General features: G+C 49.7%; 2 protein-coding genes and 1 long non-coding RNA gene across 5 annotated transcripts in view; 2 read left to right on the top strand and 1 right to left on the bottom strand.

Moving 5' to 3' along the window:
- The window catches only part of BRD3 (bromodomain containing 3), a 29,730-nt gene extending 17,500 nt beyond the window's left edge, over positions 1-12,230 (top strand). For 2 of the 3 annotated variants that reach the window (XM_061476875.1, XM_061476874.1), the window contains 9 exons: positions 659-806; positions 2,841-3,055; positions 4,655-5,026; positions 7,163-7,291; positions 7,695-7,886; positions 8,681-8,916; positions 9,428-9,720; positions 11,530-11,658; positions 12,022-12,230. In XM_061476875.1, coding sequence (XP_061332859.1) covers positions 659-806; positions 2,841-3,055; positions 4,655-5,026; positions 7,163-7,291; positions 7,695-7,886; positions 8,681-8,916; positions 9,428-9,720; positions 11,530-11,658; positions 12,022-12,137 — 1,830 coding nt within the window. In that variant the 3' untranslated portion in view covers positions 12,138-12,230. Of the gene's footprint in view, positions 1-658; positions 807-2,840; positions 3,056-4,654; positions 5,027-7,162; positions 7,292-7,694; positions 7,887-8,680; positions 8,917-9,427; positions 9,721-11,171; positions 11,237-11,529; positions 11,659-12,021 lie in introns of those variants that run through there. The other variant, XM_061476876.1, reaches the window with a different exon arrangement.
- A 2,809-nt stretch (positions 12,231-15,039) lies between these two features.
- LOC133281395 (uncharacterized) lies at positions 15,040-17,061 on the top strand. The gene is made up of 2 exons (XR_009747495.1): positions 15,040-15,649; positions 16,666-17,061. It is a non-coding gene; the product is annotated as an uncharacterized LOC133281395 (long non-coding RNA).
- A 2,734-nt stretch (positions 17,062-19,795) lies between these two features.
- On the bottom strand, positions 19,796-21,245 carry BRD3OS (BRD3 opposite strand). Its single transcript, XM_061476902.1, has one exon. The coding sequence runs from the start codon at positions 20,837-20,839 to the stop codon at positions 20,570-20,572; it is 270 nt and encodes an 89-aa protein (XP_061332886.1). The 5' UTR covers positions 20,840-21,245; the 3' UTR covers positions 19,796-20,569.

The raw sequence follows: 21,245 nt of genomic DNA, 5'->3' as shown, positions 1-21,245 counted from the left end.
TTTATGCAGTGCTTTGCAGATGCTCTGCAATGTCAGTGCTATGTGTTACACTGTCTGTCTACCAGTAACTAGTATCTTAGCAGCAGAGCAGTTCACGAAGTGTAACTCTCTTCTCTGCCTGTATCTTGTCTGTACTTGTGCACCTTCAGATGGGTTGCTATTTGGGGTTTGGCTTGCTTGCTGTTTTGTTAGGTTGTTAAAAGCCGCTGCTCTTTGTGTTTGTATTTTCTGCAGTGGTTTGTCATAGCTGACCTAGGCTGAGAACAAGCTGAAATAAACAAATTCATTAGCTTGAGCCACAGCGTGAGTGTTCACACTCCTGCCCTGGCCTTGCTGGCAGCAGGGGGGACAGCTCATCTGTTCCAGTTTGCAGCTCCACGCTGTGGCACAGGATGCCGGTTACCTGGCTCCTGCAAGTCCTGATAACCCTCTGGATGCAGCGCTCTTAGAGGCTGTAGTTACTGCATGCTAGGGCAGAATAGAAGAGCAGGAGGGCAGCATGCAAGGAGAGAGAGGAGCTGGTCTCTTTATTGTCATAGCTGGGATAACATCATTTATTTGGAGGGCAGTTCCTTGGGGATTTCAAAGCCTGATCTTGAACCTCAGTGCTTCTTGTAAGTGGGTGATACAACATGGGCTTTTGTTCTTCTTTCTGCAGCCCACAGATGACATCGTCCTCATGGCCCAAGCCCTGGAGAAGATCTTCCTGCAGAAAGTTGCTCAGATGCCTCAGGAGGAGGTTGAGTTGTTACCCCCAGTCCCTAAAGGCAAAGGTCGCAAGCCATCAGCGGGCACACAGGGTGCAGGTACTGACCCAGTGCAGTGACATTGACCGTTACGAGCCTGTTGCTGAGATCTGAGCCACCTTTCAGCTGCCTGGTTTGCAGGTGGGGAAGGGGCATGGAAGGAGCACGTGATCTGATGGTTAAAGCAGTGGTTTACCCAGTCTTCCAGGGCTTGAAGTCTTAAAAGCCACTCTGCATTTGTCATGCAAACACCTTCCCGTCCGTCACCTACCCATCTACACAGAGCTTGTATGCAAAGAATAAACCGAGGCAAGAAGAGGCAAGGTAGTTAAACATGCTGGTCTGCCATAAGTGCCAGACTGTGATGTAGAATGCCTGTATAGACCTGGGTTTGTAGAGCTCACCCCAAGTCCTGGGAGAAGCCTGACACCGCAGAAACTCGTACTCCAATCTTGCTCATCCCTGAACCTCGTGTAATGTGTTTCTTTTGTGCACATGGTTGCAACATCATAGAATCAAGTTTGGTCAGCAGAAGGGAGGGATTTATTAATCCACTGCAAAAGACTGTAGACCATTGAATATCAGTAGGAACTAAGTTTAGTTCAGCTTACCTGGAATTGATTTTAAATGGATTTGGAACTAAACTGTCTGTAAGCACAATAAAACCATTCATACAGGAGTTCGAGTGGGCTGAATTAAACTGTTGTAACTTCTTTTCTGTAAACAAAGTCTGATTGTTGCTCTGGGAAAGTCAAATGTTCGTCTTTACTTTCCCACATCTCAGGTGCCAAATGGAGCTACAACTTCATCCAAGCTCAGAGAAATCTGTCTTTTCAGCATCCTTTGTTAAAAGCTGCTATAAAACCATAGAGGAGTATTGCTACTCTGGTTATTAGTTATTACATTTGTCCCCCTTAACTTTACACTAGCAGGCAGTTCTTCAACTGTGCAAGTCTGTCCTGGGTTCAGCAGTAGCAGTCGTTTGTCTTAGTAGCTGGTGCAGTGCTGTGTTTTTGACTTTCAGCCTGAGAACAGCGCTGATAAAACCGATGTTTTCAGTTCTTGCTAAGTGATGTTTACTCTGACCAAGGACATTCTGAGTCTCATGCGCTGCCAGGGAGGAGGGGAAGTCAGGAGGAAGCAGAGATAGGACACCTGACCCGAACTAGCCAAAGGGGTATTCCATCCCACAGCACGTCATGCCCAGTATATAAACTGGGGGCAGTTACCCGGAAGGCCCAGATAGCTGCTCGGGTCGGTCTGGGTATCGGTCAGTGCGTGGTGAGCAGTTGTATTCTCTTCTCTTGTTGTTTCCCTTATCATTATTATTGGTGGTACCAGGAGTGGTTTGTGTTATACCTTAGTTACTGTTCTTATCTCAGCCCCTGGGAGTTGTGTTCTTTTGATTCTCCTCCCTATCCCTCTGGGAGTGGGGGGAAGGAAAAAGGTGGGGGGGGAGCAAGCGAACGGCTGCGTGGTTCTGAGTTACCGGCTGGACTTAAACCGCGACAAAGTCTAAGGTAAGAGACTTGCCTTGCTATCGGGAGGCTTAAGCTCTGCTCTCAGCTCTGTTTCTTTTGTTGTATAACTTGTGGCAAATCTGAAGTGGTTTGGCCTCCTGGGTATTTAGGTGGTAATAGGGGAGTGGCTGTTGCCATTTGTCATGCACAGGAAACACAGCCCCACACTGAGGCCTGTGTGGGAAGCAGCTGTCCAAAACAGCCATCTCCCTATGGAATGGAGATCTCCTTGAGCTCCTGCTGCTCTGCTGAGAGCCGTGAGAGGGATGAAGATTGTCCCAGGGCAACCCACACCCCATGTGCAAAAAGTATTTTGCTTGCATGTGGCTGGCCTAAAGCTCATGGTATGAGGACCCGGGTCAGTGATTTCTTATGTTCTTGTTGACCCCTGGGTAACAGCATCAAACAAATTGCACAGTGTCCTTTGTGCTCTCCTGGTGACCCTGGCCTGGGAGCTTTTTGCCAAGCCTGTGACTGAGCAGTCCAGTGGGACCAGGTTCACTTTGTCCCGATGTCTTGCCGGCACTCGTGCCCATCAGTGCGTTGCAGTGTGTTTTCCCTTTGTCGTTGAAAGGAGCTCCGCAAGCCGTGGCCATGTCCTCCGTGTCCCCGCCGGCCCCGTTCCAGAACGTTCCTCCAGCTGCATCTCAGATGCCCGTCATTGCTGCCACCCCTGTGCCAACCATCACCGCTAACGTCCCACCTGTCACTGCCCCTCCTGCTGCTGCCCCCCCTCCGCCTGCTGCGCCGATAATGCCCGTGGTGCCCCCGACGCCACCAGTGGTCAAGGTAAATGCAGAACTCGACCCCTTTCCCTTCCAAAGGCAATGGCTGCTGAAGCAGGGCTTTATCTCCATCCCCTCGCTGCTGGTGCTGCGTGTGATCCTCCACACTTGACTCCTTGCCTCCCCGGCCATCGTTGTCCCTTTGGGGTGTGCTCAGACGACTGCTGGCTCTCGAGTTTGAGAGGGCTGAGGGAGGTTTGGCCAGTTCTGCCTCACCCAGCTGGGGTTATGTGAAGCTGTAGTTGCTCCAGCTAGGTTACAGTCTCTCATCTGACCGTAGCCTCGGCCAGTGCTGATGCTCCATGAACCAGAGGCTCTTGGGAGCTCCACTCTTTGGCACCATATAGCCCAAAGCATCTCTTCCCAGTGTAACTGAGACCCTGATTTTACCAGGACTATTCCTTTAAGGTTTGTAGCTCCAGTATTATGACTGTTCCTCTCTGCCATAAACCAGCTCAAGATGAGCCTGTCACTCCAGTTGGAGGAGACTGATGTTGCCTGCAGGTTTTGGGTGCATTAGTTCTGTCTTCCTTACTGAGTAATTTTCTGGGAGTTGTCATTGGTGGTTTGCTATTTACTGTGTTAATTTATGGGTAAAGGAGAATGTTGCTCTAAATAATTGGAATTTTCCTTGCAAGCTGTGTATTCCTTTAAAAAGATGAAAGCATAGCTCAGAGAAAGCTGGAGTTTTCTAAAGTGGGGGATTAACTGCACCACTACTGGTGTTCTCTAATGTGGGGTTGCATGGACCAGGAGAGACACAGAATTGTTTTGCTCATTTAACCTTTTTGTTTAGGAATTACTGGAGAAATTTAAGGCAGATCTTGTAGCTAAGCTGTACTTCCTGAAGCCTGTCTCATGCTTCAGTTTCTGTCCAAATAACTCGCTTCTGAGAATCGGTTTAATTTTAAAACTCAAGAATGAACCCAGGAGTTCACCAGGTACACAGAACTAATCCTGATGGGATTTACTTCAGATTTCTCTCTGGAACTTTTTCTCCCTTTCTTTCTCCAGAGAAATAAATCCTTCCTAGGAGCACAAGGGGGAGCTGACTGCACAGTCGCAGCTTGAATTCCTGTGAATTTGCTGAGGGCAAAATCATTAAATTCCTCTCTTGCCCATAACAAACAGCATACCTTAGCACAGCCGCTACATGCGAGGGAGTGAGGGTTCACAGGTCTTTTATAATATGCTTTGATTCAGAACTTAGAGCCTGGTCCTGCCACTGGGGACTTAGACATGTGCTTAAGTTTCCGATGCTTACTAAGTCCTGATGCCTCAGCTGAGCTGCAGTAATCAACTGAGCGCATGCCTTTCCCTTGGCAAACAGGAGGTAAGAGTCCTGGGTTTGAATCTCAGCAGTACATAGAGCTAACACATTTTGCATCATGTTTGGGGTTGGCTTAGAGACGTGCAAATGGCTGGTTACTGTGGCTCAGGTGGTGTGTGTCACAGTCAGTGACGCGTATTGAAGCCCCCAGTCCCATCTATCCCAGTGCCGTCACGGTACCCTGTCGGAGGGCAGGCAGGTCTCAGATGAGGATGAGCTGGTGCAGCCGCAGAGCTGGGCCCTGCTCATGCCATGTGTCCGTGTCTGTTTCAGAAGAAGGGCGTGAAGCGGAAAGCAGACACGACCACCCCCACCACCTCGGCCATCACTGCCAGCCGGAGCGAGTCGCCCACAGCACTTGCAGACCCCAAGCAGGCCAAGATCATTGCGCGCCGGGAGAGCGGCGGCCGGCCCATCAAGCCACCAAAGAAGGACCTTGAGGATGGGGAAGTGCCCCAGCACGCTGGGAAGAAGGGCAAACTCTCTGAGCACCTCAAGTACTGTGACAGCATCCTCAAGGAGATGCTCTCAAAGAAGCACGCAGCCTACGCATGGCCCTTTTACAAGCCTGTCGATGCGGAGGCCTTGGAGTTACATGACTATCATGACATTATCAAACACCCCATGGATCTCAGTACTGTTAAAGTACGTCCACATTTACCACATCTTTTGCAGGGTGTCACAGCCCTCTGGTTGCAGAGGACTGTCTGCTTCTGGGGGAGGGGGAAGGGACATCTATTTTTCTGCCCTGCAAAGCAGACCGTGCGATGGCATCTCCTCTTTGTGGATAGCCCAGCTGCTTAAACATGTGTCCTTGGGATTGTGTTGCACCCTGAGAAGAAGAGGTGCTGTGTTTCATAGGATTCGATTGATAGTATCCCGTTTCCAGAAGCTGCTGCTGCCTACTTGTTGGCATGTGTGGTCCAGATAGGCTTACACTGAGCGATTCCAACCGCAATGGGATGATCACCTGGTACCTGGGGAGGGGAGGAGATAATGTGATGCTTGTGTGGTTCAAGCTTGGCTCTTCAAGAGCCTAGCTTAGCATGGCCCAATATTCAAGGTGTTTTTCACAGTAGACTGGGAGGTTTCCCAAATCCCTCCTAAATACCCATGGAGCAAAGCCTTGTTTTTGTAGTTCCCATCTTCTGCTTGTGGGCCATTGGAATTGGTGTTGGTGGAGGTGAGACTCTTCCACATGCAGGAGGCAAAGGTATTGCTGCTGGCTTTGGCTAGCGTGCCAGGAGTGTTCTGCTGCCAGCAGAGCCAATGCCCAGGTGACAAAAGGGCAGCTGTGCTTGTGATTCCTTCCATGTTCCTTGGCAAATCCTACACAGAACCTGGAGTGTGTCATGTGCTGATGTACCATTGCGATTCAGCCATGATGCTGTGAGCGTTCTTACTACAACTGTGATAATTTTAAGAGTATTTTAGTTGCATTACTTAGTGGTGAGAGAATAGCTGTCATAGTCTTTGCATTGAGGATTAGGCCAGGAGTTGCCAGTGTCTGAGCTCTAATTCCTGTTCTCATGCTGTGGTCCTGGGCAAGTTTCCCCACAGTTCTGTGCTGTAGTTTTCCCAGTCATAAACTGGAGATGATGCTTAACCTACCTCACAGGGCTGTTGTGAGGACAGATATCTGGAGGGCACTAAGTACTACTTGATGGGGTTTGTACAGAAAAGACAATTTCTGAGCTGGCAAAAGCATTGTAAGCAAGCTCTGGAGGAGCTGAGGCTGTTTTCCTCCTGAGCTCCTGGTGCAGAATGTGCAGAATCCTTGACTTGCAATGTAGCTTTGTTAAAAGCCTGCAGCAGTTTCCTGGCAGGAGAAGAGGGCAAGACAAAGGGTGAGTTTTGCTGCAGGCAAGAAGAGGGAGCCTCAGACACAGTGCTAAAAGCAGGAGAAAGGGCTAGGCTGAACATGGTAGTCTGCGAAGCTGGAGCACTGGTCCCTGGCTCTAATGTCCTGCTGATAGAGGAAGGTTCCAGTCTTTTCTTGGGTAAGTTTTTCTATTTTCTCTTGCTCTTGAGCGTGGATGAGGAAGGGGGAAGCTCCCCTCAGTTTTGGTGCTGTAGTGTGCTCACCATCCTGCTCATTTTGGCTGCGCAGTACTGAAGGCCTGTTAATCCTTGTACATTGCTTTAATTGATGCTGTCGAGGTCTCGCTTTACTTTGTGTTGGTGTTATTGCTCTTCACCAGCTCAGACGTCCATCCACATGGCCTGGATCACAGGCTGATGGATAATTTTGGCTGGTCAGGAGGCCGCCTTCCTGCTCAGAGCAGGGGCACTTTGATCTGCTCCCTTCCAGGGCTCGCCACCTTCTCAGCCGTTTCCTTTCCGTAGCAGTAATTGGTGCTAAGGTTCTACACCTGGTAGTAATAGAGGCATAAAATCACTGAAGGAATGCTCTCTAAACCCCAGTCATTCAGTCCCAAACTGCAAGAGGAATGGGTGAAAGTGAGAGCTGAAAAATACGAGAAAGGAAGAAGGTGCAAATATCTATCTGCTGATGTTTATCCTCGCTACACTGGGAAGTAACATTATGAATGGGCTCCTAAAGGGTGAAGTCTGTATCCATTCTTTATCAGCTGGACTTTAAAATCAAGAGTAGCTCTTGCAGCTCAACTGTAAATGCCAACTACTGTTTTCTTAGACAAAAGTGATTTCTGAGGGTGTTCTGAGCTGTCTCCAAGGTGCACATGTCCTCCATGCAGTTGTTACAAATGCCTTTTGCTTATGGCTTTTTCTCCCCTCTCCCTTTGGCTTGTTTGTTTGCAGAAAAAGATGGACAGTCGGGAATACCAGGATGCACAAGGGTTTGCAGCAGACATTCGGTTAATGTTCTCTAATTGTTACAAGTACAACCCTCCAGACCATGAGGTGGTAGCGATGGCCAGGAAGCTCCAGGTAAAGTTGTTGGTAAATGCGTCCTCCAGAGTACATTTAGTTCAGCTGCAAGTTATGGATTCAGAGATCCAAGTGTGGATCTGCCCTTAGCACCATAAAGGGTTGGTGATTTCTCCAGCCCTTGGAAAGAGCCACGTTCTCTGCTGCAGAACTGTTGTGCTCTTCACATGACATTGCCCAACACCGTGTTCTGCTCCTAAATTGTCATAATTGCTGCTGTATAAAGTAATGAGGGAATTTTCCTGGGCTTACAGGAGCCATCTGTACATTATTGTTGTACAGCAGCTTGTATCGGGCAGTAGGACCCTGACCCATGGTGGGTGCCTGGTGTGTTTAACAGGCCAGAGAGGGAGGTCTTTGTGGCTGAGGCTCCTTTTGTGACCAGTTTTCCCCCTTTTTGTAGGACGTCTTTGAGATGAGGTTCGCAAAGATGCCCGATGAGCCTGCAGAGGCCCCCCCTCCACCTCCCCCGGCAGCCCCAGTGGTGAGCAAAAGCACAGAGAGCAGCCACAGCAGCGAGGAGAGCTCTTCCGACTCGGACAGCTCGGACTCGGAGGAGGAGCGAGCGACGCGGCTGGCAGAGCTGCAGGAGCAGGTACTGCGGTGGCTGGGCTGGTGTCTGTGCAGCACCAAGGCCATGGCAGGGGGAAGGGGTTAACTGTGCTGCAGCAGAGCAATCTCCCCTTCTGGCAGCCAGAGGGGAAAGGCTCAGCAGTGAAGTAAGTGCATGGTTGATGTGGTGCTCCTGTTCTGTGAGAGCCATTCTCAGCACTGATGCTGTGAGCTTCCTTCTGGGATCCTGGAGTGTGAGTGAAGGAGTGCACGGTACTTGGGATTTAGGAAAAACAGAGAAACCCATTTTGTATGAGAGCTCAGGCGTAATAAGGAAATCCAATCACAAGCTTCCTGTGGGTATTGTCACCTGTACCCGGGCTGTAGAAATGAGCTGTTCTGGCTGTTGTCGTTGCAAATACTTAAGCCACGGCCTTTCTTATGCAGATACACAGTCCCAGATGCTGCAGTGCTTATGTGTGCTCCCATAATACAACAGAGCATTAGTAAAATAGCTTATTCGGTGTCTCAAAGCAAGCTAGTAGGAGAGCCAGGAAGTGAAGCAGGATTCCAGAGGCCAAGTTGTCAGCATTCTAGATGGAGCTATTAAGCTTAATTTTCATTTGCCCCTATAAACCAAGAATGACGTGTTCAGTTGAGTCAGCTTTGTGCACTTGCACTGCATTTCTAAGAGACTTTCAAATATAGCAAAGCCTCCTGAGTTCAGTCACTAGACTGCTCCATTACTGACTTTGGGCTATACTTGCGTGTAGAGATGCGGAGGCGTTGGTTACCTTGCTGTGAAGTCTGATTGCCTTTGTCACTGCTCTCCTCCAGCTGAAGGCTGTCCATGAGCAGCTGGCTGCATTGTCACAGGCACCAGTGAACAAACCAAAGAAAAAGAAAGAGAAGAAGGAGAAAGAGAAGAAAAAGAAAGATAAAGAGAAGGAAAAAGAAAAGCACAAAGTGAAAGCTGAGGAGGAGAAGAAACCCAAGGTGGCTCAGCCACCAAAGCAAGCCCAACAGAAGAAGGCCCCAGCTAAGAAAGCAAACAGCACAACCACAGCTGGCAGGTGAGTGCCTGCCTTCCACAAGCTGTCCTGAGGGGAATCCCAGGAGCCTCCAGCCCAGTTCCCCTTTCCCTGCTGAGCTCCTGGGGAAGCTCACTTGTCATTGCAGTTAATTTGCTGTTGAATAGTGTCCCCATTCCCAGACAACCCCAGGGAGTCTCAAAGTTAGAGCTGGCAGTGGAACCATCATACTTACACTGTCCTGCTCTCAGTCCCCTCTGATCACTCTGGGATAAGGTTTTGCTTTTTGCCTTTTGCACTGCCAACAAGAACGTGCCACTTCATGGCTGCCCTGCTGCTACATGGGCTTGTGCATCACAGGGCTCAAGTATAATGGGGTAGAACAGCTGATCCCTGATTTGTGAACTTCTTCAGAAGTTGTGCTGCTGCTCAAGCCATCTGGCTGGCGGCTCCAAGCCAAGAGCACTGGGGTGTTTGTCACTAGGAGGGCAGAAAAAATCAGTTTATTGCTTCTGTATACCCATGAATGTTTTCATGCTTGCCACCCCCTCAGGCAGCCCAAGAAAGGAGGCAAACAGGCATCTGCAACCTACGATTCAGACGAGGAGGAGGAAGGTCTGCCCATGACCTATGATGAGAAACGACAGCTCAGCTTGGACATCAACCGTCTGCCTGGGGAGAAGCTGGGCAGAGTGGTGCACATCATCCAGTCCCGGGAGCCTTCCCTCAGAGACTCCAATCCTGACGAGATAGAAATAGATTTTGAGACATTGAAGCCCACGACTTTACGGGAGCTGGAGCGATACGTGAAGTCTTGTTTACAGAAAAAACAGAGGAAACCATTTTGTAAGTTACCTCCTGGGGCACTTTTCCTCCACCAGCTCTTGGGCTCAGCTCTGGAGACAGGGCATGTGTGTTAGGATGCTGTTATCCAGCTGTTGGGTATGAGCTGACAGGGATTTTGAGATCTTTTCTCCCAAGAGAAGTACAGAAACTTTCTATTCCTTCCATTCTTTCTTCCCATGGAGTCATGCTCTGGAGACCTGGAGGACTGTTGTGTTCCTCTACAAGACCTGTGATGGGTTTATTACTTACCTAGAATCTAGAAGGTACTATACAGGTTTCAGTCTCATTCTGTTAGGTGTAATATGCGCACATCTGTGAGGATCAGTTTCTCATCCTGAATAGTTTAGCATCTAATTAGGAAGGAAACAAAAAGCATGGTTGGGATCCAAAACACAAGGGGAAAAATTACTTGCACAGTTACCTGGGAAGCCTCTGGATTCTGGGTTTAAGTGAGTTGTGTGTTCACCCCAAAATTGCTCTTCCTACATGGCCTGATCACAGTATTACCCTCAGTCTCTATCAGATCAGGATTAATGTCAGTGTGCTGCTGTGTGTCCAGTTTGGTGTGGGACAGACCTTTCTCTGTGCCTCATCCACAGAGTGAATTGTGGTGGCCCCCTGGGAGTTTAGCTCCAGCTGAATAGCAATAGGATCACTTACCTGAAGTGGTTCTGGCCCTGTCCATCTGCTTGTTGTTTAAGGAGGAGTTGTCCTGTTAAGAGTATAACATAGCTACTCACAGCTCTTGCAGAGCACCTCCATTTGTTCATCGCAGGATTTTCAGGTAGGCCTCAGCAGAGCTCAGGCTTTGACCCTTCTTTTTGCTTTTCAATACACTGCTTTGAGTTTTGGTTTTCTCCTGAGTTGGACTAGCTCAAGAAGAGAGCTTCCAGAGGGCATAGGAAAAAGAAGCATCCTTTTGTTTTGAAACCAAAGCATAGAGTGATGCAGATAACTGAGACGTCTGCTCCTCTGCACACGCTGGGCTGGTGTTCCTGGCCCCAGAGGGCTCCTCTGCTGTCTGTCACCATGGTTGGAGTCTGGGGATGCACCCTCTTAGGACTCTGCTTTCCAGGTTTCTTTTTTTATCACTGCTTTAGAACAGCACACAGAAATATAGGCATTTCCTTGCTGCATCAGGTAAGTTACCTGGCCCCTGACTTGTGCTTTTGACACTGCCCAAAGCCTGTGTTCAATTACTCCTTCTTTGGAGGAATGTTTGTTCTGCTCAGAAGTTTGGGTATTGCTGGTACTTGTCACCATTGCCATCGAACTGGTGCAGCTGCATTCCTGTTCTCTGCCAGTCTTTGCCTCGTTGGTTTTTAATTTGTCCTTTTTGTTTTATATCTAAAGTAACACAAATCACAGTAGATTCTTGCATGACGTATCTTAAGTTGTAATGGGAAGTGCTTAACTTCTGACAACCTTTAATGGGACACTTTATTTTACAGGGCAAAAACCCCATGTAACAATTCTGTAATTACAAATGTGTAACTATTGACCATTTAACTGGCTGGTAAGTAACCTGGAACTATAAGGTTATTACATGGATATTTCTATCTTCTGAAATACTTTTTGGAAGATCCCTCTTAGAAAATGCACATTACAGGATGATGGTGATTGGATGATCTAGACAACCTCAGAAGTTGTGCTCTGTCTGGGATGTGTAGCTGCTGTGTGGTCACTTGATCTTTGACAGTGTCACTGCAAAGTGGCTGCACAGATTTACATGCCCTGTAAAATAGTGATGTCCAATCTTTTTCACCTGCAACCGTGCAATTTCAGAGCTTGTGCATTCTTCATCCCCAGCTGCAGGTGGGAAAAAGCAAGCGGCAAAGTCAAAAGAAGAGTTAGCTCAGGAAAAGAAGAAAGAACTAGAAAAACGGTTACAGGATGTCAGTGGGCAGCTAAACAACAACAAGAAGCCTGCAAAGAAAGGTAAAGGCTTTGGCTTTACTGTGCTACCAATGCCTGAACACTTGTGTATGTAATAGACTTCCTCACTGAGGCAGAACTGCTGCTGCCTTGCAGCCTGGGGCTTCTCTCTGTGACAGTTACTCAGCTGGTCAGTGAGTAACTGCTGGGCACTGAGCTGTTGTGGGGGGGCTGCTTTGGTCCCTGTCCAGGGGGTAGCTCCCTGGTGGTAAATGTAAGGCCTCTCGGAGGCAAATTCATCCTTCAGAGGGAGAAGGCTGTGGGCACAGATCCCCAGGCAAAATGAAGTTGTGAACAAAGCCATGGAGGGCGAGGGCTCTGTTTCAGCTCCGTGCAGGTAACCTCATCTCTGCCTTCCCCCCGCAGAGAAATCTGGCTCGGCTCCCCTGGGAGGCCCTTCCCGGCTCAGCAGCAGCAGCTCCTCCGAGTCTGGGAGTAGCAGCTCCAGCGGCTCCAGCTCAGACAGCAGCGATTCGGAATGAGTTACGGACACTTACACCCAGCACCCAAAATGGACATCACCTTCGCCGATGCTCTGCAGTGTTCCTTTCCTTAATATACTGCTCTTGCTCCACGGTGGTCAGGTTTTTTTTGTCCCCTCTCTCTTTCTCTGACTTTATTTTTTAATTCAGTGTTATAAAAGGAATCTTCCATTTTTTGGGGGCACTCTTAATAGGTCAAAGATCTTTCCGTGTGCGTGTGTGTGTGACCAGACCATGACAAATAGTTCCCTTTGCATAAAGTCTCTGAAATACATTTTAGCTGACGAAGGTTGGTTGAAATGGAAGAACCCTGAACTCTCAGCAGGAGATGACTAGGAAGTTCTGTGAGGCTTGCAACCCCCCTCCTGCCCCTGCCCTCTCCCTGCAACGTTCTCTCTTCAGGAGCTGCTGGGCTCACACAAGGGAAAAGCAGAACCTTTTCCTAAAGAGATCTCTGTACAATGGTACTGTATCTGGGAGACGTTAGCTTTTCAACTAGGCGGTGTATTTGTTACTAGCACTAGTGTTAATCTCGCAGTCTCCAGTGTGATGGGAATGTCAGATTCTATCATCTTTTTACATAAAAACAAAAAGAAACAAAGTCATGTACTCTGGGTTGCTAACATGCTTTTGGGGTTTTCTTAATCTTGGTAGAGACATAGGCACCTCTTCAGGAAGGTATTTAAGCATGAACTTTAAGCACATGAGCAATACAAGTAGTTGCATTTTTTGTTTTTTCCACTTGAGGTTTTCCTTTTTCTTGGTGATGTGTTGGGAAGGCGGGAGCAAGGGATGCTCGGGGTTCTTGGAAATGTTATTTTTCACATGCAATAGATGATTTCCAGGAAATGGGCACGCTCTAGGAAAGGTTTAATTTAATTGAAAACAGCTTTTGGCTGACAGTCTTCAGCTGGACCTCGGGGTGATTCCTGCAGTGACCACAGAGTCATGTGCTTGTTACCAGACACAGGCTCAAGAATTTTCTCCATGACAAGCACCTCAGTCTGCGCTTAAAATAAAGGAGCCCTTGAGCTCCAGCTGAGGCTGAGCTGGCAGGGAACTGGAGAGGGGCTGGGGCCTGGGGGCTGGGGCCTGGGGGCTTTGTTCCTCTCCTGGTTTCAGTAGGGAGCTCCGAGGAGGGAACGCTGCGTGTGTTGTGCAGGGTGCAGGTTTCAGGCACTGAAATGCTTACCTCAAGAAAAAGAAAAAAGAGGGGAGGAAGGAAAAAAGAAGAGACATCGGCAACTTTTTGAGTCTGGCCTGATGTTCTGGCCCGCGCTGCTGCAATACAGCCAGTTTTCACTGTCCCTAATTTCATGTATATACAAGTCTTTTATTTATTAAACCATTGGTTGTTTAAAATGAAATAAATAACAAAAGCAAAGCTGCGTCCTGCAAGCAGCAGAAGGGCAAACATCGGATGTGATTGGAACCAGATTCAAAAACAAGCAAGCAGCAATAAAGCACATAAACATCCGAGGCTTCATGTAAATACATGGGACTTGATACTCACAGGTGCTATGGGCCGGCCTGTGTCTGGTGCTGTCACGTTTGTGTGTTGGGGTTTTGATTTGTTCATTCTCTTCTTTCTCTTTTTACCCCCCTTTTTGCTGTTTTGTACAGATTTTGGAGCCATACAGGTAGACACAGTTTCTTGATGCAGAGTGCTGTTGTTTTCTCTGTAATGTTCCAGGAATCTTTTCCTTGCTCTTGTTTTATTTTTGATTTCTATTTGTAGACCAGTGGGTTTTTTCTCTTGTAATCCAGCCTTAGGAAAGCACCAGTCCTATAACTGTAAAACTTTGAAATCTGAGGGGCAGGAACTTCTTACCAATTCTGAACTTTTTATTGTAAAGACAGAGCGTACAGAGTTTAACAACGTTACGCCTTTCCTTCTCCCAGCACCAGCCCCAGTGCTGCCTCTCTGCTGTTGGGGTCGTAGCCTGGGTTTTGCCAGAGGCCCTGGGGTGCAGATTGCACCAGCTTGTATTTTTCAGGCAAGTGGCCCTGGAGACCCCGCAGCCCCAGCCCAGGCTTCCCAATGCACCCACAGCCCAGAGATGCTGTGCTGGGATGTGTGGTGTCCGGGTGATGGCCCTTTGCTGGGAAGCACAGGACCAGACTGTTACTAGCACTGCATGGTCTGCACTTCTAACAGCATCTGTATCAGCTGCCAGTCACTGCCCATCGGCTGAGGTTTCATTAGCTGGACACTTCCCTGTCTTTACCAGTGTCTGTCAGATCAGCATTCCAGGGTGCTCAGTGTGTGTTGGGCACAGCTGATGTGCCTCTGTCTCTGTCTGACCCATGTCCTGGCAATAACATGTTTGCTGTAGAAAAGAGGCTCTGTGTTTTGGCTTGGGCTGAGAGAGAAGCTGTGTCGCTGTTAGGTACTGAGCCCCTCCTGTGAGTCTCTGGGCACCTTTGGCTTGTTTTGCAGTCTCCAGGGTGCTTGGCCTGGTAGTAGGAGGCTCTCGAGTCTTTGCAGATGATTTCCCATAGCATTTGGAATTGGATGAAGTGGGGAATTCCAGTTCTTACTGAAACGAATGTTTTTGCTTTGCCGTTAACAATGGAGTTATTTAGTTCCTGTATTTTAAATTCTGCCCTCAAAAAATCTTCCCCTCACCAGATCCTTAGCAATATATTTTCAGGATTTCCTCTGAGGAAATGTACTATCCACCTAATGAAGAGCTTGGGGGGTTTAATAGGTTGGGTTTCATCTGTGTTTCTCCTATTGTCTGAGACTTGCATTAGCAAAACCAACTAGTGTTTTAATTAAGATAATTGCAGCCACTTCAGTACCATGGCAACTTGGATAAACAAGCTCCCAGCTTTCCCTGCTTGAAACCTTTCCTTGAGCGCAGTGCCTGGAGCCGTGCTGCTGCTGGGCTGTGGTGGGAGAACAAAGCCCAGGCAGTGCTGTAGGCAGCACCAGCTGCAGCCACCAGCATCACCACCACGCAGAGCCCAGGGACTGGCTCTGCAGGGTGCCACCATCGCTGCTCCAAACTGACTGCACCAGGGACACACCTTCCTCTGTCCCACCGCAATCCGTGGGAAGGCTGGAGCCAAAGGGCTGGGGACCAAGCACAAAGTGATGGAAAGGGCCCTGCAGCGCTGGAGGAGGATCCCATTGTACTTGGCAAACCTGCCCTGGCTTGGGGCTTTGCAAGGAGAACAAGCAATGAGAGCCACTGAGGAGCATGAAGAACAACCTGTGCATCTCATAAACCTGCTGCAACTTGAGCTTCCAGTTAGTGGGAAACTGCGTGTTTTCATGGCAAGTAAGGTGTTCCCTACGGGACGGCAATTCACAGGAGAAATCCATGTTACCATGACCTTCATTTCAGGAAAGAAGTTGGTGACTCCCCATTTCCAAATGTCGTTCTTACACTCTTTATTTTCGTGTTGTTTGTAGTGCTGGTTCTCTCCTGCCATGTCAGTAGTGGTGCCTCTTGTACCTGCAGAGCAGAGTGTCTCCAGGAAAGAAGAGCTGTTTTCAGTCCATAGTAAGTAGCAGCTGCCCTTAATGAGTTGGAAATTGAAACCATAGAGCATTTATTTAACTGAGTTCGTGTTGCATGACCTGGCAGTGCAGGTGTCATGAGAACTTTAAAACGATCAAACATAAAATGTTTGAAAATAACAGGGTTTTTTTAAAACTTAATAAAGAAAATGAGATTTTTATGGCAGAATTTTGCTTGAAGGAGCAAAGTTTAACTTTGTTTTCCAGGGGAAGCTCCACTGAAATCAGTCTGATTTCAGGTATATGCATACACACAAGTAGTTTTATTGAAACTTTTTTTCTGAGAAACTCCTGTTCTGACCAGACCTCTTATGAACCAGCATCCCTGCGCCTTGGAAGCTCTGTAGACTCCATCTGATTATAAGCTCAGCCTGTTTCTCGCTGTTCATCAGCCGTGGGCTCAGGAGGGCAGTGGGAGCTACTCGAGGGATCTGTTGGGTACAGCAGCTTCCTGCGAACCAAATGTCTGTACAAAAGCATTTCCTTTTGTATCGATGTGATTTTAAACTTTCCTACCGACAGGGTTTGTAACTGTGGAGCCGACGCTTCAGGACTGTGTAACCTGTGTGTGTGATAGCCGCGCGCATACCTGAGCGAGTCTGCGTGTACGTGTGCACATTAGTTCCCCTGTGAGGTCTCTTTCCATGTTCTCCATGTGGTAGAAGCAGACTGCAGCCACCTAACCTAGCTCTTTCTCTGTTTCGGGGACTTTCGGACCAGTTTTTAGGTTTTTCCTTGTTTTGAAAGGAATGATGTTTTTTACAGTTGGGGTTGGAGCTGGGGGAAGGGATCGGGCATGACGCAAACCCCACCACCTTTGTTGTAATCCTGGGTTTTAAAGAGACCTGCTCTCGCACGGAGCGGTTCCCTGGGGCTGACTGGGCAGGCTCTGTGCTGCTGGGGATGGGTTCATCCCATTGCAGCATCCTCTTGCTTGTGAACAACCAGATGCTTTTTTAACAACTGGTATTTGCAGCTCTTTGTAACTGTCATTTTTAGAACTAACCAAACCACCAGCACGGGATTTGGCACAGGCCGCTGGGAACTCCCCTGGTCCTGACGGAACCAACGCAGACAGATCTGTTGGTGTATTTTTTGGGTTTTGTTTTTTTAATATTTAAAAGAATGTTACTTTTCTGTATGATGTGCATGCGAGTTTACCGTAACTTTTTCTTAAGCCTTTTTAGTGCCATTTCTAGTATATTCCTGTAAATGTCAGTTACTGAGGAGAAATGAGTCAATGTAAGTAGTTTTAGCTTGTTCATTGCAAATTGCTGGCCTCAAACACGACAGAATTTAAAAGGAAGAGTTAGAAAGTAATCTGTGATGTTACTGGTGATCACGGACCCTGGTCCTGGGCATTCGGTTTCTTTTCATAATAAAAAGAGAAATTGTTTTGTGTGTGCAGTTTGATCCTGCGTTTTCCCCTCTCCTCTCCCTTTCCCTTTCCTTGTCTCCTTGTGCTTGCTTCAGCTGCAAACCTGTAGGGCTTTGCTGGAGCAATCAGTGGCGTTGCTAGCAGACAGACAGGAGTATAGGAAGAGTCCCAGTGCTGTGAGCCTTGAACTCACGTGGAGTAATTCTCACGTCCAGCTGTCGGTGCAGTGGCACACAAATGCTCTAAATCCACCCTTGTGCTGGTGAGGGATGCACTCTGCTGCTTTAATGCACCAGGAGAGCCAAGGAAGGACTTTTACTCTTCCTACAGATTATGTGGAATTGCATCTGAGTGATGGAAGTTCAGCTGAGAAGGAGGAGATGGAAATCCAAACCCAGGTTTATGTCCCGGCACTGGCAACAGCACCAGCTCCTCCAGCCAGGGCTGGTCAGTGAGCCCAGGGTGATGGGGATGTGGAGGGCGCTGCTGGGACAGGGGCACCCAGAGGTGCTGCTCACAGGCATGGCCCAGTCTTGACATTGCTGCGTGGTGGCCAAGTTCTGTTTTGGTCACTTGGGAGGATTCAGGTTGGGTTTGCTGTTGGGTTTCTTTGCATGCCTGATAGTTTATTTATAAGGTAGGGGTTACAACAGCCAAGTTTACCCAGGGTTAATCTTTCTCTAATCCTGTTCCTGCTCACTGCACTTAAAAGTCACAATTTAAGGTTTTGGCAAACCTGTTTTGCTTTGCTGTTGGTGCAGCTGTGTTGTGTGGTGGTGTATTAGTGATATCCCACAGGTCACGTTTGTTCAACCCATCCTCACAATCATAGTTGCCCCACAGGAGGATGTTTTGTTTGGTATTTACTAGTGACTTAGTGCTGGGTGCATCAGTGTCTCTTCCTACAGCCCTGGAGGAGGCTGAGGACAAGCACAACCTATCTGAGGATCAGCTCACACTGATAGCAATGGAGATCATTCATTGTATGTGTGATGCTCGGGTGTGTCTTTGTCTGGGTCAAGCCCAGTGCACTGTTGAGGCTTGACCAGGCTCTTGGGCTTGGGAACCTGGAGCAGGCTTCTCTGCATGGGCTGCACTTCACATGTGACTGGAGTGGGGGGCGATGACCCCCAGCCCCACCTGTAACTGAGGCAGCTCCCAGCTGGGAGCTGCTGCTCTGCTGCCTTTTCCTCTGTGGGTTGTGACCCTCAGTGTGCCCAAGTGCTGAGCACCCAGGAGAGAACCGGCCACTCATGATGCTGCGTTCAAATCACTTTAATGCTCTTTACCGAAGAGGCTACAACAGCATTTAAACAAGTGCATCAACACAACAGCACTGCTCACAGCAGCCACTCCACAAGCCTGCTGTGACTAAAGAGGACACGGATGTGGAAACGAAACAGTCACGTTCACAGCATGAGGGAGAAGCAAGTCCTACTTCCTGCACCGTCCCATCCAGCCCCAGTCCTGGAGGAATTTATGCACATACCTAGGATTTTCTTGAGTATTCCAATTAACACTCTTCAAGTAACTGAATCTTGCTTTACCAGCCAGGTTTACAAAAGGAGCCTGATTAGACCCAAAGTAATCGACTCTCTTACTGAAACTAAACAGAAAAATGAGTTGTGGGCTTTTTTCTATGAGAAAAGTTAAGGAAATAACTTTGTGCTGCACTGTTCCTGAGGTTCCAGGGTGCTCCCGCACTCCTGAACCCCCCTCTCCTGTGCTCTGGGTCCCTTCACCCGCAGCTCCCTGCGGCTCAGTCCATGGGTGTCAATGGCACCAGGCACTGGTTGGAGCCGGGTGGCTGCACACCCCAGGCAGTGCTCCACAGAACACCCAGCACAGGGCCCTGCAGCTCTCCCCATCCCGCTGCTTCCGTGAGCTGCATTGAATGGGGTTTCCCCGGCTGGAAAATTCACCAAAGCCCTTCCCAGCCAGGGCTGGTGCTGGTGGGATCATGAGGGCAGTGAGAGCACGTGGAGGTCTGGCTTTATGAGCACACACGTCAGGTACCAACACATGCATAAACAGCACTAAGAACCCCAAAAGAGCTGCCTCTGGTTTGCAGTGCATCCACGTGCTGTGGCTCAGGGCTGAGTACACCAAACCTCCACCATCTCATGTTAGAACAGGTAAGTTCTGCTCAGCAGCCCTGTGTGTGCATTGTAGAGATTCTTCTTCCCCTTGTTAAAAATAAATAAATAAATAAAGTGCTCAAACAAAATGCAGAAGAGGTTTTAGGTAAATAGAACAATGCCTGTGCCTAATTGTAGGCAGGAAATGCCCAGACTGAAGCCAACATTCAATACTGATTTGCCTAAAGGTGAAGCCTGGGCTCCACTGCTGCTGGGCTGACACACAGGGCTATGGGAGGGCGTAAAGGGAGGCTGTGATTAGCCCAGCGTTATCCCCCAGTGCTGAGCCCTGGTGTAATCAGCACCCGGGAAGTGGCACCGCTCTGGTCTCAATGAGATGTAGGTGCTGGGCTGGGTTTCTCGGTGCGATCTTGCCTTGAGCAAGCTGGGGATCGGGCTCCAACGGAGGCAGCCTGGAAGCAGCCTCTCCCCCGGTGCAGTTGTACTCTTCCCTCCTGCAGTCCTCCAGCTCACACAATTTAAACCGACCAAACCTACTCCAGCCCCAGTCAGAATTGAACCCTCCCGAGCTGCCGCGTGCACCAAGGCTCAGTGCAGCTCCCGCGGCTGCGCCTGGGGCAGGAGCAGTGCAGGGGTTCCTGTGTGTCCCTTGCAGCAGATGGGTGGATTTACAGTCACTTTCTCCCTGCTGCCTCCTGGGCCTGTCCCTCCCTTCCAGGTGCCCACTCGGTGGCTGGTGCCGAAGCAGGGGCTGGGGGAGCTGCGGGAAGGGAGCAGTCCCAAAGTCCCGTCTGATCCCCAGTTGTGGTTCCAGGGAGGGCCCTTTGCATGAAACTCCAGTGCAGCTTTTCCTGACGGGGTTCTGGAGGCTCAGATGAAACTCTCAGCACATCTTTTCCCTCCTCCCCTCAATAAATCACCTCGTTCCTGGATGTATGAGACCACTTCCAGGCTGTAACTACAGGGAGGCAGCGCACACTGAACAAGTGATGGCCATGTAGCTGTGCGGATCAACCTTCCCGTAATCCTGGCCTCGACGGAAGCGGATCCGTGCCCGTCTCTCCCGCCAGCCCCTGCAGAGCTCTGGCGATCCATATGGACTAGCGATGGAAGTGCTGGCTGGGGATGGCTCCCAGATGACCGCAGGTGCTCCTCACCATACCCAAGCCACTTACACACAGCACATGGTCCAACACGAACCATGCCAAGATACCAGGCAGCAGACACGGGCTTGTGAGCTCCGGCTGAGGCCGGGGTTTTACACACACCTCACGACGTGCAGACTGATGCTACAACAGCGACAACACACACAAACCTCAGACAGTTCCTGGCCTGGGCCCTGTGCCTGCCCTGCGCGGGTCTGCCCTGCGGGTGCTGCAGCCCCATCCCTGCAGCCCGAGGCCAGCCTGGCCGCTCTCCAGAGCGATCACATAATAGCACAGAACTTGGACTGCCCCGTGTCCCTGGGCACATCCAGCTTGTTCTTGTCCCGCACCAGGATGGCTTCGTTGCCGTACTGCGAGTACCACATGCTCCGGCTCCGGCTCAGGTACGTGTTGGGGGGCGCCGACTCCAGCTTCTGCTGCTGCTGCTGCCAGATGAGCATGGAGGTGTCCCGGTACCGCAGCCGGGCATAGCCCTCGGACAAGGCTTTCTCCGGCAGCGGCACCCTCCCGTTCATCACCGTGTCAGTCATCTGCTCGGGGACGGCTCCGGCGGGGACAGCTCCCACCCGGCAGCTCCGGAATACAGCCCGCTGCGTCGGTCCAGGTCGACTGCTGCTGCTTCGGGCTCAAGGGGGAACATCCCCAGGACCCAGGAGCTGCCGCTCGGTGCTGGCACCGCTCAGGAGATAGAGCAGGGATGCACAAGGGACAGCCTGGCCTGGCTTACAGAACGGGACAGAACTTCAGAAAGCAGCTCCACTGGTGATGCTGCTGCGTGGCTCACCCGGTGAAGGGACCACACGCACACGAGCTGCTTCTTGTTAGTCTATGAAGCACCTTGATGGGCTCAGCAGCGGCTCTGCGGTGCTGGGCGCGGTGCTGGACGCGGTGCTGGACGCGGTGCTGGGCGCGGTGCTGGACGCGGTGCTGGGCTCT

This window comes from Pezoporus flaviventris, unplaced genomic scaffold (assembly GCF_033815535.1).
Source record: "Pezoporus flaviventris isolate CSIRO_AGI_PZ_B2104156 unplaced genomic scaffold, CSIRO_AGI_Pfla_v1 ptg000097l, whole genome shotgun sequence".
NCBI classification, from domain to species: domain Eukaryota; kingdom Metazoa; phylum Chordata; class Aves; order Psittaciformes; family Psittacidae; genus Pezoporus; species Pezoporus flaviventris.
Note: the sequence above shows the minus strand (reverse complement) of the source record. Positions and strands in the feature narration are given on the sequence as shown.